Consider the following 19,933-nt stretch of genomic DNA (forward strand, 5'->3'; position numbering starts at 1 on the left):
GTGTGTGTGCGTGTGTGTGTGTGTGTGTGTGTGTGTACAGTGCCAGTGGTGGACATTCAGCGACTGGTGACGGGCAAGGACTGTCCCCATGTTGGGGGTAGGGGGGTGGTGCGTCGGGGGGTAAGTCAAGTGGCCTCTCACTGCACTGCCTTCCTTGCTTTCTCTCAATGCGTTCAGGGTTGTGTGTGTTTAAGACCTCCTGTTGCACGCTAGGTACAATGTAGGTGATAGCAAGCTAATGCATAGTTTTGTCTTTCTATGTGTTCAGGGTTGTGTGTGTTTAAGACCTTCCTTTGCAGGCTAGGCACAATGTAAGTTGCAGCGAGCGAGCTAAAGCATACTATAACTTTTTCTTTCTATGTGTTCAGGGTTGTGTGTGTTTAAGACCTTCCTTTGCAGGCTAGGCACAATGAAAGTAATAGCGAGCTAATGCATACTTTTTCTTTCAGTGCAGTCAGGATTGTGTGTGTTTAAGACCTTCCTTTGCAGGCTTGGTACAGTGTAGGTGATAGCAAGCAAATGCATAATTTTCTTTCAATGCGTTCAGGGTTGTGTGTGTTTTAGACCTTCCTTAGCAAGCTAGGCACAATGTAAGTTGCAGCGAGCTAATGCATACTTCATCTTTCTATGTGTTCAGAAGGTGAGGTGAAGGGAGATATTCTGTCTGTTTCAGAATATATAAAGAAAAAAAGAACAACAACAGTAACAACAAAGCAGTTCATGGCACAAGCCACTTAGTGTAGTTGGGAGCTGTGTGTCTTTCATTGATCATTGGAATTCGGTTGTTAATTTTTTGCATTGTGTTGTATTGTTATTGTGTTGTATTGTGTTGTGCTGTGTTGAATTGCATGGCATTGTATTGAATTGCATTGTGTTGTATTGTATCACATTGTATTGTATTTTGTTGTATTGTATTGCAGGCATTACATTGCATTTTATTGCACTGCATTTATTGCATTGCATTACTGTTTGGTCTCAACAGAGGTTTTGTTTTTTTGCTGCCCTGTCATCTGCACCGTTTCAGTGGCATTGCTCCCACGCTGCTCATTCCGAGTCCCCCAAACACAGCCACACCCGGGTTCGTCTGTCACACTCCCAGTGTCGGCAGTCCACAGGGAACCATCGATGTTAGGTCGCCAGGAGGCCACACACCAGAGGAGACCATGCACTGCTGCTGAGTCACTTTGGCGGTGTTCAGTGGTGCCTGTTCTGATTTAACGTACTTAGGACACCATCTACTAAGCCCCCTGCTGACGACAATGATGGCTTAGTCGCAGAGCCAGACTTGAGTGAGCGTCCCTCTCAGAGTGGAGACCACCACCACGTCCCTCCCAACAACAGCACCACATGAATCTGCCGACACCGAAGACATTGACAGGACTCACCCCCAGGTCTCAACAGAGTTTTCCTGTGTGAAATGTCTTATAGTAGGAAGATCTGTGTGTCTTTCTGAGGGGTAATTTATGTGTTTATGTATTTCTTTTTGCTGTTCCCTTTTCTCAGAACCAAGGGAGCAGACTGGCCTTCAGTATAGTGACGGAGGCAGAGGAAGATCAGATCTGTTTCATCGCGGGGGCGGAGTATGAATACGACATGTGGTGTGACGGGTTGAATGCCTTGCTGGGAAATGAGGTCAGTCCATTTCTGTTTTTTGTTTGTTTGTTTGTTTTTTTTTTGCTGCCCCATCATCTGCACCGTTTCAGTGGCATTACTCCCACGCCGCTTATTGAGATTCCCCCATACACGGCCACACCTGGGTTCGTCCATCGCAGTTCCAGCGCCGTTTCTGTTGTTTTTTGTTTGTTTTTTTGTTTGTTTGTTGTTGTTTTTTTTCTCAAGGCCTGACTAAGCGCATTGGGTTACGCTGCTGGCCAGGCATCTGCATAGCAGATGTGGTGTAGCGTATATGGATTTGTCTGAACGCAGTGACGCCTCTTTGAGAAACTGAACTGAACTGAACTGTACTGTGGTAGTGTCATTGTGTGTGAGATGTGTGTGTGTGTGTGTGTGTGCCTGTGTGTGTGTGTGTGTGTTTGTGTGTGTGTGTGTGATGTGATGTGGTGTGTGTGCGTGTTTGTGTGTGTGATGTGAATGTGTTTGTGTGATATGTTTGTGTGATATGTTTGTGTGATGTGGTTGTGTGTGTGTGCACGCTTGTGTGTGTGTGATGTGTGTGTATGTGTGTGTGATGTGGTTGTGTGTGTGTTTGTGTGTGTGTGTGTGTGTGCATGTGTGTGTGTGTGTGTGTGTGTGTCTGCAAGTGTGCATGCACGTTAGTGTGTGAGTGGGTGAGCGTTGGACACTGTTTGCCAGTATCATCACTGTTGTTATCACAATCCTTAGTACTATGACTCGTGAGGGCTGCAAGTGCTGTATGAGGTTCACAAATTCACACACACACACACACACACACACACACATATATATATATATATATATATATATATATATATATATATATATATATATATATATATATATAGCCACCATTCCACTGAAGGCCTGACTAGCGTGTTGGATTATGCTAATGGTCAGGCATCTGCCTAGCAGATGTGGTAGAGTGTATATGGATTGAGAAATTGTGTGTGTGTGTGTGTGTGTGTGTGTGTGTGTGTGTGTGTGTCTGTGTTTCCATCCCTTATTTTCACAGCATTAGTATCATCACCATTATTATCCTCAAATTCTGTGTGAGTATGTGTATGTGTGTGTGTTTCCATCCCTTATCCTCACAGCATCAAAATCATGATTGTTGCCATCATTATCCTCTGTGTTACACTGACAGTGGTTTCCCAATGTTACGCCTTGTGTGTGTGTGTGTGTGTGTGTGTGTGTGAGTTTCCATCCCTTATTCTCACAGCATCAGTATCATCACTGTTGCTGTCATTATGGTCAGTATAACACACTGATGATGGTTCCTCATTGTTTGGCCCTATGTGTGTGTGTGTGTGTGTGTGTGTGTGTGCGTGTGTGTGCGTGTTTCTATCCCTTATCCTCATGGCATCAGTATCATCCATCACTGTTGCTCTCATTATCCTCGGTATAACACTGATGGTGGTTCCCCAAAGTGTGGCTGTGTGTGTGTGTGTGTGTGTGTGTGTGTTTGTGTGTGTGTGTGTGTGTGTGCCTGTTTTCCATCCCATATCCTCACAGCACCAGTATGTGTGTTTTTATTAGTACGATGACTGTTTCGATCATTACCTTTGGTGAAGCACACTGACCGTTCCCCACCGTGCAGAACACCTGGTGTGTGTGTGTGTGTGCAGATGGGGAGCGGGCGTGTGGAGCAGGACATGGAGATGCTGCTGTCCATGGAGATAAAGATCCGCCTGCTGGACACTGAGGGTCTTCAGATCCCTGCGGACCCCCCACCCCTCCCCCCAGAGCCAGACAACTTCAACTTCGCCTACATGAACCTGTTGTGACGTCCGCCCCTTCCTCGCTCGCTTGCTGCTGCTGCTGCTGCTGCTTTGGGTGTGTGTGTGTTGTTGTTGTCTGGAACACACACACACACACACATATGCTGGGTGTGTGTGTCGTGTGTCACAAACACACACACTTGAGGCTGCAGCACAGGACAGAGGGAAGATGGGGGGCAAGATTCACACCGTTTGTGGGGAGGAGTTACTCAAAGTCCTGACTGGCATGTTTGATTCTTTGGATTCATGCGAAGGTCGGGCATCTGTTCCTTTTTTTTTCTTTTTTTTTTTTCCGTCACAGCTGACAGATGTGGTGTAGTATGTGTGGATCATCCCACACGCTTTTGACACCTCCATGCAATTGAAACTGAAACTGGAGTTACTGAATGAACGGTTCATCCATGCAACCACCTGCTAAAAAAAAAAAAAGAAGAAAAATTCACTTATAATCAAGACCAGTTTAATTAACAAGGAATCAAAAACTTTTTTTTTTTTTTTTTTTTTCATTGTTGGTTTTGTTTTCCTGTTTGTTCTGGGCTGGACCTACTTTTAAAAGCTGGATTGTGTTTTTGGAGTATGTTTGGGTTTGTTGTGTGATTGAAGTTGTGTTGACAAGTTTTTGGATTGATCAGTTGTTTTCTGCTTTAGTCCGGATGTGTTATTGTACACTTTTTAATTAAAAAAAAAGAAGAAAAAAAGTACTTACTTGTAATATTTCAACCGCTGTTCAGTTTTTTTCGGTCACCATTTGTTGACGACGGGTCAGCTGTTGTGTGGATGTCAGAGCCATACCAAAGGAAGTTAATCAGTGAAGCGTAGTCGGCTTTGGTGGCGGTAGGGCAGGGATGGACTGCATTCATATTTTTTGTAAAATGTAACTAGGCATTGTACGTATGTGCAGGAGATAAGAGAAAAAGCGTACTGCTTTGGTGTTGGTAGGGAAGGGTAGGACTGGATTTGTGTTGGTTTTTTTGGTGGTTTTTTTTTGCGAAAATGGATTTGGCATTGCTGTATTTATGTATGTGCTGCAGATCAGAGAGAGAGAGAACAGGGAATAAGAGGAGGGGTGTTGAGCAGAAAAATCTCTGTGGGAAGATTCTTTGGTTTTTTGGGGTTTTTTTCTTGTTTTTTTTTTCTTTGACATTTGGGTTTCTGTGGATCAGGAACCCAGTGTACCAGTGTGGTTTTTGCAAAATCACTGAACCATTCCACCGGAGATGTTGAAATGGAAGGGGTAGGGGGGAGGGGGAGGAGGGGGGAAATGGGGGGGGGGGGGGGGAGAGGTGGCTTGGACTGGGTCATCATTGTTTTTCTCTTTCTTTTTTTCACTGTTGTTTTGTCCAAGTGTCAACCCAGTGTTGCTCTCATGTTAATTTTTTTTGTTTTTGTTTTATTTTTCCTATCAGTTGGGTTCAGTTGTTGGTTTTGTTTTGTTTTGTTTCATTCTTTTCTAATGTGAAAAATGAATAAAGGTCAGTAATGTAATGTGATTGTCCATCCAGTCGTTTTTAGAAATGGTCGCTCATCATGGAAATAACATTTCAAGATACAAATATGTATAAATTTTAAATATGCAAGAAAAAACACCACCACCAAAGAATGGACAAACTTTTATTAGGAAAAGACAACTGTGTTCCGATGTCCTCCTGGTGACCACTGATATGGCGCAAATGATGGGATGGCAAAAAAAAAAAAGAAAAAAAAAGAAAGAAAGAAAAAAAAGGTGTCTTGATGTGTTCACAACACATACCTGCCTAGATATTAAAAAGATGTACTGAGTAGTATTTTCCATGAATGCTGTAGTGCTTGCTCAGAACAGTGTTCTACTACAAAAAAAAGAAAGAAAAAAAAGCTTTATGATAATGGTAGATGTTATCTGTTAGCATAGTCAGCAATTATTGATCAACTGTTTACTATGAAAGTATGTGGTGTTAACAGCAGCAAATAAAGATTAAAATGAATAAACAAACACATAAGTAATTTCTTACAAAGGTTTTGATGGTCAGTCGTCTTGATCTGCCTTTCCCTTAGCTGAGCATCTTTGTGACAAAGTGGGTCATTGTGTGCCCAGCTATCATTCTCAGCCAGGCAGTGGTCACCTCTTGTAGCAAGCAGCTGCCATAATAGGGATTTATGCCCACCGGTCAGCCCTCGGAGAACCCTCCACACCTTCTCCCTGTTCTTCAACCGTCATGGATGCCTTGACTGCAAAAGAGTTGCAGACCTGTTAAAAGAAAGGTTGTTTGTTTGTTTTTTTGTTACCAATGTCTGCTGATTTTTGAAAATAAGTATTGTTTCTGTTTATGTGCAACTTTCTGTTTGATGTGTCCAGTTCTGGACTAACGTTCATCAGTGAAATAAGAGATCGTTTGGTATAATTCTGTTTGCCTAGAAAAGTTAAACCTGTGTAATGTTTCAATGGGTGAGGTGATCCTTAACTTCCTGTGAATCTCGTATCATTTATTTCTGTTTTTATACTCTTTCCTCTGTCTTTGTTTCTCTTAAATTCCGCATGGTTATGTCGGTGACGGATAAGAAAAGGAAACATTTTTGTGTGTGTGGTGTAACCCTTCTCTTTTTCTTTTTTTTCTTTCTTTTTTGAAAGGATGGCCTCCTCTTTTTTTTTTCTTTTTTTTTTTTTTAAGCTCATCGAGTCATGCACCTGAGCATTGCTCTGGTGTCAAAACTTGCATCTAATGTATTTCTGGACATGGCTACATATGTAGTTTGGAGGAAAAACAGAATATTTTTTCTGCATTTATTCGGCTTCAGTATGGTATGGAAGCCTGCCAAGGCATTAAGTTCCCCAGCGCTGAATGGGTCAAGCCCTTCACTGCTGAACCATAATGAAATGACCAGTGCAGCATCACAAGAAAGTGCAGTTACCACCACCTTTTTTGCACTTATCAAAGCAGTGTGACTGATTTTGTTTCAGAAATCCAATGCTGTCGAATGAGAAATAAAAGTGCAGATAAAGAATGATGAATGACATCCTCACCTGTGAGCTGAATCTGATCTCACTTCTCAGTGAAGTGTCAAAGCTATACTGATGAGCATATGCATGTCAGCAGCAGTCAAAGGTTTTTTGAAAGAAAACAGGACAATGTACATTTTAGCAGGTGTGTTGTTGGTGTTTTGTAAGTGATGACAGTGTGGACACTTATATCGCGCCTATCCTCGGTCAGACACTAAGCTGTAAATGCTTTACAGGGTCATTTACTCAACAGGCTGCCTACCTTGGTAAAGCCAACTGGGAGTTGCCATTAGGTTATCATCATTTGTTTCCTGTGTCATTCAGTAAGGTTTCAGTCATGCACACACATCTTTTTTAAGGAGTGTGCATGCTGGGTATGTTCTTGTTTCCCCAACTCACTGAACACTGACATGGATTACAGGATCTTTAACGTGCGTGTTTGATCTTCAGTGTGCATGTACATAACAGGAGGGTTCAGGCGCGATCAGGTCTGCACATATGTTGACCTGGAAGATTGGAAAAATCTCCACTCATAACCCACCAGGCCTGATAGGGATCAAACTCAGGAAACTGGAGCAAGAACCGTGCACTGTAACCATTTGACCAGTGCATCTGTGGGTGTCTGTCCTTGTTCACTGATATAGGCTCTTTGATTCCGGAAACATACAGGAGAAAGTTTCCAAACTAATATTCCAAAGGTGAACTGATTTGTATATTTCAGTGGTTTCACACCACCTCCGTAATGCTCCGCTTATGTCACAGATTGAAATAAGCTTACAGTTGGGCCAACAGCAAAGTGAGAGCTGCATGATCAATGGTTTCTCCATTGCAATGGGAAGTCATTTACAGCTTAGTCTTTTGTGAAGGACTATGACTCTGAAACCAGGAGGCAAAACTGCACTGGCTCTTAGTGCTGCAGCCTTGCGAGCTATTTGGCCTTTGGGATCCATCCCAACGCCCATCTGTCCTAAAGCTCTCTTGGCCAAGAGAGAGTGGGGATGTAACTTGGGCAAGACACTCTCCACTGTAATCAAAGTCTGGTCTGATCATCAGGACAGCAGTTGCCTCCTCTGCTGTTCTGATGGTCATCGTCGGACACGACTGGCGATCAAACACCACCTTCCTCAGCAAATCTGGTTCAGTGAAAGTCTTGGATTGGTTACAGGCAGTGAGTGCATTGAATTGACAGCTCTGCATCAAGTGTTGGCTGACCACAGGCACCTGACTGTGTCTTGTTCTTCATGCTTCGTTCTGAAGGTAGAAGGGAAGGAATGTTGTTGTTGTACCAAAGGGATTCTTAGCCCACCGATGTATGTGTGTGTGGGTGGTTCCACAGCTCCAGCATTAGTTAGGACTTTTCTGTTTGTGACTGTTGGTGATGTTGGTGTGGCGTCTGTGCCACTGTGTCTTCTTTCTTCTTTTTTTCCCCCCTCTGGTGGTCTTGGAAACAAATATGTGTTCAGTTAGAAAGGTGTGTATATGTGTGTGTGAGTGTGTGTGTAAGAGACTCTTTGTGTGTGTGTGTGTGTGTGTGTGTGTGAGCATGCATTCATGTACATGCATATTAATTAAATGGTGTATATATATATGACAAGGAGCATACTACATGTGAGCATGTCAGTATTTGTCCTTTCTGTTTTCCTTTTTTTTTTTTAAATCATTTTTTGCATGTGTTTGTTGGTAATTAAGTCAGTGTGTGCCATCTTCACCATCCTGAAATTTTTTTTTTTTTTTTTCTTTTAATTTTTTTTTTTCAAGACTGAAGTTTTCTTCTTCATTGCCAAAACCTGAAGCTAAAAGCAAACAAACATACATGTCAGTCCAGAACAGAGCAGCTGTAAACATTGGTTCAGACAATTCCAGTTTTGCTGCTGTATTTGCTTATGTAAGAGTGAATAAAAAAAACCCCTAGTTTTAGAGATTTTAGGGCTAGGTATCTGATTATGCTCTGTAGTCCAGTTAGCAGACTGAAATACATATATACATGGATAAGAATATTTAGCGTATTGGCAGTGATGCAGTTTTTATATATATGTATATATATGTACATGTTAGAGACCTGCTTGGTGTTTGGTTTGATTTGGTGTGTGAGAAACTGGTGTTTGTGAATGATGATTTATACCAAAGCTAACAACCTCACCCTCGCATTGTAAGTGAGCATATTTGTTAAATCTGAATCTGATGACAGAATGAGGGAGGGAAGGGGGAGAAAATCACGTTTTGTATTTCAGGGAGTGAAACTCCGTAATTCCCATGATGCATTGCAAAGTTAAAAGAAAACCCATTCACAAATACAGACATCACATTTTGTGTGTGTGTGTGCGTGTAAAAAAAAAAAAACCCCAAAACCCACTGTTTTTTATTATTTTTTATTGTGAATGTATTTATGATGTTTGAGGTGTATTTTGATTATTTATACTTTTTATTTCTCAAAATAGTAATGTACATGTATATAGGAGTAAGACAGGTGTAGTTTGTTATGTTGTAAATACTTGTAAAGGCATGTTAAACTTGTAAGACCTTTTGTTTTACTATTTCCTGAGATTTGTTTGTTCACAAAGATACGACCTTTTGTTCAACCAAGGTGCTTGTCCCCACTTCGAGCAGTGCTTGTCATAGTTTAATGTTGTGTCCATCAAGTAGGGTCTGTAGTGTCACTGCTCATTTTCAAACCATGATGTTGAATTTCTGATTAAAGTGATTCAAAAACGTGTAACTGGAAAAAAAAAAAAAAAAGAATTGTGAAAAGAAAACTCAAGAAAAAGGAAAACGAAGACCGCTGGTCACGTATAATAATAACTGGTCTCAGGTTCTTATGTTTAGTTAAAGAGTTTGATACGAGTCTTCAGTTCCAGTCACTTGTAAACAGTATCATCTAAAAAGTACTTAGTTGTTTTTTTTTGTTCTGTTTTGTATGTTGTAAAGATGCAGTGGGGGGGGGAGATCATTCGAGGAGCTGAACCATCCTGTGTCTTGTATAGATTTATAACTGTGTGTAACATGACTGATCATTCCCCCTTTGTACATCGACAGTGTGTTCACTGCTCACTAAACTTCCAGGTTTTTTTGTTTTTTAATTTTTAAAAAATTTTTTATCATGAGTGACAGTTTTGTCTCCCCCCCCCACCCCCCTTCCCCTTCCTCCCCCGCCTTCTGATGCATTTTGAAGGCATAGGATACTTCCAGGTCATTTGTATTGATCATAAACATCACCATCATCAAGGTGTTGTTATGTTACTTCACTGACTTGAGGTGTGGATCTAGTGTCATCATCATGATTCGTGTGATGGAATGAACATTGCACACATCAGTCATAGACGGTTGAGGATCCTGTCCAGTCCATCGTCGCTGTTCACAAGGCCTGACCAGTACTTTGGGTGTATTCCAAGGTGAGGAGTCAGCTCCTTCCTTTTTTTTTTTTTTCCTCTTGTTTTTTTTTTTCCGAAGTGTATATGGATCAGTCCACACTCTTTCAACACTTACTTAAACTGAAGGTGTTCACAGATCAACACTGGTTTATTGCAGGTGCTAGCTAGGGTCATTGATACAGAATAGGACAGCTACTGTACTGTGAGGGCTTCACTTGATAGCTGCTACTGTAAAACGGAAAATTTTGTTGAATGGGAAATTTTAGTTTTGTTTGTTTTTGTTTCTTGATATCTGTATTCTTATCTTTTTTGTGTGTGTCATTTTTTTGGTTTGTTCGTTCGTTGATGTTGTGTGTTTTTTCAATTCAAGGATGGTAATTTTTTTTTTTCCAACAAAAAAGGAAAAATTGTTCTCTGTATCATGCAGCTCGCCTCAAGCTAGTTTTGTTGGATGTCCGTCTTTGCTGACCTGTTTTATTTTATTTTTCAAACTATTATCAACTGTTTATCATTATTTCAACTGTTTGTTTTGGGAAGAGGTGGGTTTTAAGGCCACACTTGAAAGAGCCGAGTGTGGAGACTTGACGAAGCAAAAGAGGAAGTTCATTCCAATTGCATGGGGGGTGGGGGGTGGAATGGAAAGAGTTGTCTGCACAGCCCAGAAAAAGCTACTATGCAGATGGCAGGGCTATGATAGATAACAGCACGATTTGATTAGTCAGTCACACCAAAAAACTGAATATGACTGCCAACATGGTAGGGATAAAAACAGCTGTACACATTAAAGCCCACGTATGAACATGGTAGTAGCAGCCTGCTAACAAAGACAAAGATTTATCAGTGCAGTCGTTTCCTCCTTGTGGACTTGGGGGCGTGAGGAGAAAGAGTTGTAAGTGTGTCCCAGAAATAGCCCCATGCGTGCAGTCACCAAGGCGATAATGATAAACAAGCAACATGATTTTGTATTTGTCAGTGCAGTTTTTGTTTTCCCCTTGAATGACTGCAGAAACTCTTGCACCACCAAGGTTCACAAAGTACCGTCCACTGCCTTGTTGTCTATGCACACAGAGAACAGTGTCAGGTCTGACAGTAACAATCTTCTTGTCACAGCAAAAAAACAAACTCAACAAATATTATGCTGATGTCAGATGAGGTCCAGGCACAACCCCACACTCTCCACCACCTACCTACCCACCCCTAGGAGGAAAAAAAAATCAGTAAGTATATATGTATTATTGCTGATCAGATCAACAAACCCCCCTCTACTTCCCCAATGAATAAGAAACCTCCTGCTGTTACAGTAACATTCTGTGCATGTTCCTTGTTTTTTTTGTAACCATGCCAGGTTGTTAAGAGGTTTAAGTCTTTACTCTCTGTCTCTCCCTCCTTCTATTTATTTATTTATTTATTTTATTTTTTGGTGTGTTTTCCACTTTTTTGTTTTGTTTTTGGTTTACCTATTTTCTGTGCAGTTGTAAGCTGTGCTCTGGGACCCTCACCCTACCTTCATCTGGACTCACATGACCCCACCACAGGTGGGGGTTTTGTTTTTCCCTTTCTGTTTTCCTTTCCCTGTTTCCTTTCCTTTTTCCCTTTTCTTTCCTTTCCTTTCCCCTGCTTCCTTTCCTTTCCCCTTTCCTTTCCCATGTTTCCTTTCCTTTTTCCCCTTTTCTTTCCTTTCCCCTTTTCTTTCCTTTCCCATGTTTCCTTTCCTTTCCCCTTTTCTTTCCTTTCCCATGTTTCCTTTCCCCTTTTCTTTCCTTTCCCTTCCCATGTTTCCTTTCCTTTCCCATGTTTCCTTTCCTTTCCCTTCCTTTCCCCTTTTCTTTCCTTTCCCATGTTTCCTTTCCTTTCCCCTTTCCTTTCCCCTTTTCTTTCCCTTCCCCTTTTCTTTCCTTTCCCATGTTTCCTTTCCTTTTCCCCTTTCTTTCCTTTCCCATGTTTCCTTTCCTTTCCCCTGTTTCCTTTCCTTTCCCCTTTCCTTTCCTGTTTCCTTTCCTTTCCCCCGTTTCCTTTCCTTTCCCCCGTTTCCTTTCCTTTCTCCTTTCCTTTCTCCTTTCCTTTCCCATGTTTCCTTTCCTTTCCCCTGTTTCCTTTCCTTTCCCCTTTTCTTTCCTTTCTCCTTTCCTTTCCCCTTTCCTTTCCCCTGTTTCCTTTCCTTTCCCCTTTCCTTTTCCCTGTTTCCTTTCCTTTCCCCTTTCCTTTTCCCTTTTCTTTCCTTTTTCTTTTTCTGTTTACTTTCCCTTTTCCCTAATTCAGCTCGTTACACCCCTCAGCATTAACTGTTCCGAGGACGTAGAAGAAAGGAAAATATGGGATTTGTTAAAATAAAAGAAAGAAGATATTTTTGAATGAGTGCCTAGTTGACTGTTCCTCGTTATCTCACTCTGCTGATGAGTGTTTTCGTGTCGCTGACCACACAGACTTCAACAACATATCATAATCATTCAGAGGGAGACCGAGTGAGAGAAACGAGTGGAGGCGCATGTTTTTGAAGCACAAGGACAAGACCTGAAAAAGACTTGTTCACCAGTTTTCTTATGGACATCATTTTAAAATCTTGTTTGATGTTCCTGACCTGAAATTTTGCCTTTGCACTGGAAAATGGCTACAGAAAGATGACTCATTCATTGATGAATAGATAATGTTTTTTTTTTTGTTTTTTTATATACATAAACTTACAGATGTTGTTAACCTTTTTGACTGCTGAACATTGAAGAAATGAGATCAGTTTTGCATGAGTTTGAAAGGCAATGGTGCTTACTGATTGTGCCCAACAAAAGTAGTGCAAGAAGAAGAAGTTCAAATAGATAGTAAACCCTGACATCCTGACCTGTAACCTCCATTCTGTTATTTCAGTGAGGTGATAGCCCTTCACTGATGTCCTGACCTGTAAGCTGTCATTTCTCAGTGAGGTGACAGCCCTTCACTGACGTTCTGAACTGTAAGCTGTCCTATCTCAATGAGTTGACAGCCCTTCACTGACATCCTGACCTGTAAGCTGTCCTATCTCAGTGAGGTGACAGCCCTTCACTGACTTCCCGACCTGTAAGCTGTCTTATCTCAATGAGGTGACAGCCCTTCACTGACTTCCCGACCTGTAAGCTGTCTTATCTCAGTGAGGTGACAGCCCTTCACTGACGTCCTGACCTGTAAGCTGTCTTATCTCAGTGAGGTGACAGCCCTTCACTGACGTCCTGACCTGTAAGCTGTCCTATCTTAGTGAGTTGACAGCCCTTCACTGATGTCCTGACCTGTAAGCTGTCTTATCTCAGTGAGTTGACAGCCCTTCACTGATGTCCTGACCTGTAAGCTGTCTTATTTCAGTGAGGTGACAGCCCTTCACTGATGTCCTGACCTGTAAGCTGTCTTATCTCAGTGAGTTGACAGCCCTTCACTGATGTCCTGACCTGTAAGCTGTCTTATTTCAGTGAGGTGACAGCCCTTCACTGATGTCCTGACCTGTAAGCTGTCTTATCTCAGTGAGTTGACAGCCCTTCACTGATGTCCCGACCTGTAAGCTGTCTTATCTCAATGAGGTGACAGCCCTTCACTGACCTCCTGACCTGTAAGCTGTCTTATCTCAGTGAGTTGACAGCCCTTCACTGACGTCCTGACCTGTAAGCTGTCCTATCTTAATGAGTTGACAGCCCTTCACTGACGTCCTGACCTGTAAGCTGTCTTATCTCAGTGAGTTGACAGCCCTTCACTGACGTCCTGACCTGTAAGCTGTCTTTGTGAGGTGACAGCCCTTCACTGACGTCCTGACCTGTAAGCTGTCTTATCTCAGTGAGGTGACAGCCCTTCACTGACGTCCTGACCTGTAAGCTGTCCAATCTCAGTGAGTTGACAGCCCTTCACTGACGTCCTGACCTGTAAGCTGTCTTATTTCAGTGAGGTGAAAGCCCTTCACTGACGTCCTGACCTGTAAGCTGTCTTACCTCAGTGAGGTGACAGCCCTTCACAGACGAGCATACTCGTGAGCAGCAGTCAAGGGATTAAATGAAGGAGGAGGGGAGAGAGGGTCCTGGCTCTTAACTGTGGGAACAGGGTGCTGACTGGCTGAGGCATGGGAGGGGCATGGCCTGGGGTGTCTTGGCTCTGGATTAGCTGCATACATCATCCATCTTGAAAATATTTGAGGTTGTCCATTCATAACATTGTTGCATTGTTCCACTGTTATGTGCCAAAGGGGTCCACTATATCCGTCTTCAGCACTGTTTTTTTGGGTCCAAGTTTCCCTCTCGTGAGTGATCTGCCAGCCAAGGTCTGCAGTCTGAAGATTATCACTTGCCCATGTTTTTTCCTCAGGTTTGACTCCTGCAGCCTTTCTCTTAAGAGGGTATAGCTACAAGGCAGTGGATGTTTGGAATCAGTTTTCTTTTCTCTAGACGGACTGCTTCCCATTGCTGATGAGCACCATTTGCCTCAAAGCGAATGGTTTTAGGGCGCCGGTTACTCACCTTCGCCCCTTCTCCATCTCCGTGGAAACGGCTCCACCACATGAAGGCCAGGCGCTGGGCTTTGGCTGACAGAGGCTATTTGAGACACACGCCTTGGGAGCAATTCATAGAGCGGTCAGAGCTTATCCTCACTGCTCACCCCAGGAAGAACAGCCTCAGGAAACAAAGTGGGAACAGGGCGCTGACTGTTTGAGGCAGGGACATGGCCCTGGGTGTCTTACCTCTGGATGAACACCACAGACAGTTACTGTCTTCTCTGAAGATCTTGTACTGTCCAGCTCTCTCTTAAGAGTTTCTCATCACATTGACAGAACAGAACGAACATACAAGTAAGTTGATACAGGCGATGGTTTGACACCGGTAAATAAGCTTATCAGTCGAATGTGGAGCCAGTAATGAAAAGACAGTGACGTTTTGTTTGTTAACGCTGGACAAAGAACAAACATGACAGCAGGTGTTGCTTCACCCAACTCATCAGTGCAGCAGACAAGTACAGAAGGGATGTAGAGTAATAAACCAATAAACTTGTCTTGAAATAACCCCCGTTGTTGTTGTTGTCAATTACTGAACAGTACGGCAGCGGAAGATGATGATAAGTTGATACAGGCGATGGTTTGACACCGATAAATAAGCGTATCAGTCGAATGTGGAGCCAGTAATGAAAAGACAGAGTGACGTTTTGTTTGTTAATCTAATATCACTTACAGTGAAAAGACGTTAAACTAAAGAACGAACGAACGAACAAAGATCGATGGTGAGATTTTCTTTCCTCTCAAGAAGTTTCATGAGGCTTCATGGAGTAAATGAAAAGTGACATACACAAGACACATGGACTAGAGATTGAAGGATTTGAAACACAATTTGCCAAAGAGGTAGTGGAAATTTTATGAGGATGATGATGATGAGTGTTAAAAAAATGAATCGATAAATAAAATAATAATGATGTGCACTTGACAGAAAGAATTGGATGACTGTGTCAAGTTAGGTTGGAGAACTTCTGGATGAGTTATTTTATTTTAATACAGACTTCACAGAAAGTTAAGGACCACTTCCTAAGTGCAGGTATGATTTCATAAGATATTTGGAAAAAAAATCGAGAGATAATTCAAATTATGCAGGCTGTTTATTGGTCTACCACTACCCTCTTAAAGAATGTATGAAACGGTTGTTTCAGGCACATGTACACCATAAACAGCTTGAAAAAATGGGTTTGAAAAAAAACGTCAACGCTATGTTCCAGCCAAAAATTGTCACTTATTCAGTGGTTTATCAACAACTGTGGTTTTTCATTGGATAAAGATTGGAAGAGCACTTGCTAGAAAACCTCTGTGGTTATGAGTGGTGCTCATTACTCTGGCAGTATACATCGCTGTTTGCTGAAGAAAATTCAGCATCAGTGCACCATGTTCTCCAGAAGACAACTGTGCCAAGTTTTAAAGTGGTCCTCAGCTTTTTATGAACCTTGTAGAAAGGAGGAAGGTGAGACAGGAAGGTGAGACAGGAAGGTGAAAACAGGAAGGTGAGACAGGAAGGTGAAAACAGGAAGGTGAAAACAGGAAAGATTGAAAACTCAGGGGATTTTTTTTTTTTTTTTTTTTTTTTTTTTGTGCACAGTTTGTACTGCAGGGACCAACGCTGGTGTAATTACATACACCCCCCTTGCCTTCGATTTGACTTGACATGCAACTTGACTCGATGTGATGTGAAAAATCTTGGCTTTGGTTTTGTTGAGCAGGCTCAAGATATGTATACGTACATTTGTCATGTGGTAAAAAGGCATATGAATGGGTGTTGTTTTTCTTTTTCTTTTTTTTTCTTTTTTTAAGCCTGTCAGTCAGTCTGATTGTTGTTGCTTCCTTGGTGAATGTTAGAGTGATCAGTTCTGTAAGAAATGTGTGGAAAAGAAATACATTTGGCCAAGTCCAGACAAGCATGTTGGGTTTATGCAGAGGTCAGGCATATGCTCTCCCCTGCCCCAAACACACACATTTTTTCCCCCTTTTTTTTCCCTCGCCCAAAGCGGATGTGGTGAAGTGTGTATAGATCAGTCTGCACACTTTGAAACCTTGAAACTGATGTTGGTAACGTATCAGTGTATTTCTAAACAGCATTGACAGCACTGACCAACATAGAACACAAACTGCGGTTTGAAACACATTTCAATGAATGAAATTAATAATGAGAATAAAATGAACTGTGTTACATTGAAATAAAAAAGTGTTCTTATTTCATTCTCAAAATGTGTTCCAGACAGTGATTTGTTTCTGCGGGTTACTGATTTCTTTAAAGATAACTGATTCTATATATTATAAAAAAAATTTTTTTTTAAAGTGTAATGTTATTGACATAAATAGTGACACATTGTTCATTTACACACATTCTTGTTGCACTTGTTCATTGTGTGCATTGAGTGAGTAGTCCACAGTGAGATGTCATAAACTGTTCATTCCACAGGGAAGAAAAGTTGGGAATTTGTTGAATATTTGATGTCTTACTAAAAACTGTTCGCTCCCCAAGAGGGAACAATTGAAATTCTGCTCACAGTCAGCAGTTTGTTGGCAGGTTTTTGGGGGCTGTTAACGTCTCAGTTTGCATGGAACATGATGGGTTAAGAACTGATTTGTTGTTGGATTGTTTTCGGAGACTGTTACGTGTCTGCATTTGCATGGAAAATTATGACTTGATGACTCCGTCTAAAATCACTTCAGTGAACAGACGGTAAATCAGTGACCAACCATGATGACTTGAGAATCGATGAGTTGTTGGCACAGGAGGGGCTTTAGATGTGCTTTCTGTTAAAACACTCTGTAAATGTTTGCTGTCCAGTGGTTGGTTGTTTTTTTGTGTGTTCCTTTTGTTTTGTTTTTGTTGTTGTTGTTTTTGTCCCATCTCCTTTTTTGTCTCACCCGGGGTTTTGGGGTGTGTTTTTTTGTTTTTTTTCCCCACCTGTACCTTTTTTCAATGTGCTGTCCTTAAGGTGTTTGATAGTTATTCTGATGACAGGATGTTGAGATTTTTTTTTTCAAACATGATAGTTATTCTGATAACAGGATGTTGAGATTTTTTTTTTTTTTTTCAAACATGATAGGTTATTCTGATGACAGGATGTTGAGATTTTTTTTTTCAAACATGATAGTTATTCTGATGACAGGACGTTGAGATTTTTTTTTTTCCAAACATGATAGTTATTCTGATGACAGGATGTTGAGATTTTTTTTTTTCACACATGATAGTTATTCTGATGACAGGATGTTGAGTTTGTTTTTTTTCAAACATGATAGTTATTCTGATGACAGGATGTTGAGATTTTTTTTTTTTTTTTTTTTCAAACACTGGAACAGACACTTGTTCCACCTAGGGCAGTGATGTGCTTGTTGTCTGCCAATATGGCCTTTCTTCTTATTAAGTGTGTAATCATGCTTTTTTTTTTCTCTTTGTGATTAAAAGAAAAACAGCAACAACAAACAAACAAACAGCAAACAAAATAACAACAACAACACATTTATAAGCGTAGTGGCACCTCCAAACACAGGCTATTTATTGTTGGTGTCATGAACAGTTTGTGAGCATCATACTTGACTGTTTGATTTTTATTTATTTATTTAAAAAAAAAAAAAGAGAGAGAAGATTTATTTATTTTATTTTATTTTATTTTTTTTTTTGATAGCTGGGAATGGTCACTTTTTTTTCAGCCTTGAACTTTGTCTTCAGGGCCTGATCAGGCAATGGGGTCTCTGTATAGGTCAGGCATCTGCTCCACCCCTCAGCCCTTTAAAAAAAAAAAAAAAATTTAAGAAGTTTATTTCATTTATATATTTTTTCATTTAATTTTTAAGCAGTTTTGTGGTGTAACATGTATGGATCAGCCCACATCCTTTGATGCCTCCCAGAAACTGATATGGAAACTGATTTGTGGAAAGTTGTGGGCTTTCAGTCACAGTGGAGCTGCCTGTCTAGGCACATGGCCTGTATGGTCAGTTTTAACCCCTTAACTGCTGTGCTGCACCTTGGTGAAATGGAATTGGTGTGGCCTAAAGATGAAGTACAAGAACTACTTTTTATGCTACAACAAGAGTCGTGTGATCCTTAGAGAAAGGAGTGCGAATATAAAAGTGGTAACCAACATTCGGCCAAGCAGAGCAAAACCGATGAGCCTAGTTTGCATCAGCCCTTCCCCCCCGCACCTCCCCCCCATCCAGCCCCTCTGCACCCCACCCCATCCCCCTCCCATCCACACGGCCCTCACCGAGGATCCTCTTCCAACTCCACACCCTTCACCTTCACCTCCGCCAACCTCTGAAATACAATTCAGTGAATAAATAGGTGTACGGAAGTAGGCAAGAGAGAAAGATAAACAACAACAACAGCAGCAACAATAATCTAGTCAGTTTGTTAACGTCACAGTCATCATCATCATCATCATTGTCGTCATCGTTGTTATGACTGTGGCAGGAAACTGAGCGATGAGAACTTTTGTCTGTTGTTGTCTTTAAGTCCACTGATAGCTGGGCAGTCATCACCGTTCACCACATTTTTATTTATTGATTTATTTCATTTAAAACTCTTTATTTGACTGTAGTGCTAGCTCTTTTCATATCAGAGATGATTTTCATGTTTGGTTTTTGTTTTTTTCTGTGAGTGTGGTCAGCATGTATGTTGTTCATTTCCATTATATATATATGATTTTTTTTTTTTAGCAGAACAAGTGAGAGAATCTCATACTTTTTTTAGGGGCCTCATGATTGTTTTCTGAGCCTGTGTAAGTAAGGAAATGAGCATGTAAAACTTGTAGACTATCTGCAGAGTAAGAGCATTGTTATTTAAAAAAAAAAAAAAAAAAAAAAGTAATGAGGATTTTGTCTTTTGTGTAACATGTAAGACTTTTTGGTTTTTTTTAATATTGAGTACAGAAATCACAGCTCAAGCTCATTACTGAAATGTTTGTTTATTTGTGTACTTCTTTACAAAGTTACTTACTATAACCAATATTTTTTTTTGGTTTTGTTTAGAAAACTGTCAACATGTTATCATTTTACAATGTGTATGTGTTATAAACAGATGCTCTAACTGTGTCATGATCCTTCTTACTGGAGCCAAAATGTTTGTCGATTCACATATAGTGCGCTTACTGTGCATCCGTCATCTGAGAGAAGGGCTGATCTGTTGATTAACTGTGTTGAATTTGATGGTGGGGTAAATTGTATTGTTAGTTGGGTCACTCATTTACTATGCCATCACATTCGGATGAATAAGTGTTGTAATCATTGCGGGAATTAGTGGCAGGTATCTGTGTGTGTGTGTGTGTGTGTGTGTGTGTGTGTGTTCTTTTGTTTGGTGTATATGATTATGCATACAGGTATGCTTAGAGAAATGGATAACATTTGTATATAGGCATGCAGTCAATTTCATCTGTGTTTCTCACACCAAAAAAGTTACATGAATAAGTCTTCACACAATATGCACTCTCAGTGACACACACACACACACACACGTTTATACATACCCACACAATACGCTTTCCCCTTCTCCTCCATCCCCTCCACACACACACACACACACCCCCTTGCAAAAAGGATAGAACCGAACTCCAACATTCCAATGCACATAAACACGGAGTAAACAATCAGAGTGTAGAGAGCTATGTGCCTTTGTCCTGCTCACTCTCGAGAGCAGCCAGAGGTTGTGTCTGCGCAGATCTTTCCTTTTTCTTGC

The 19,933-nt window shown here is 41.1% G+C and overlaps 1 protein-coding gene across 1 annotated transcript in view; it reads left to right on the forward strand.

Annotated features, from left to right (window-relative positions):
- The window catches only part of LOC143286176 (engulfment and cell motility protein 1-like), a 52,170-nt gene extending 42,673 nt beyond the window's left edge, over window positions 1-9,497 (forward strand). The window contains exons 18-20 of the mRNA XM_076593794.1: window positions 41-120; window positions 1,504-1,632; window positions 3,264-9,497. Of these exons, the coding sequence (XP_076449909.1) occupies window positions 41-120; window positions 1,504-1,632; window positions 3,264-3,422 (368 nt within the window). The 3' untranslated portion in view covers window positions 3,423-9,497. The remainder of the gene's footprint in view (window positions 1-40; window positions 121-1,503; window positions 1,633-3,263) is intronic.
- The last annotated feature ends 10,436 nt before the right edge of the window (window positions 9,498-19,933 follow it).

Source organism: Babylonia areolata, chromosome 9 (genome assembly GCF_041734735.1).
Source record: "Babylonia areolata isolate BAREFJ2019XMU chromosome 9, ASM4173473v1, whole genome shotgun sequence".
NCBI lineage: Eukaryota > Metazoa > Mollusca > Gastropoda > Neogastropoda > Buccinidae > Babylonia > Babylonia areolata.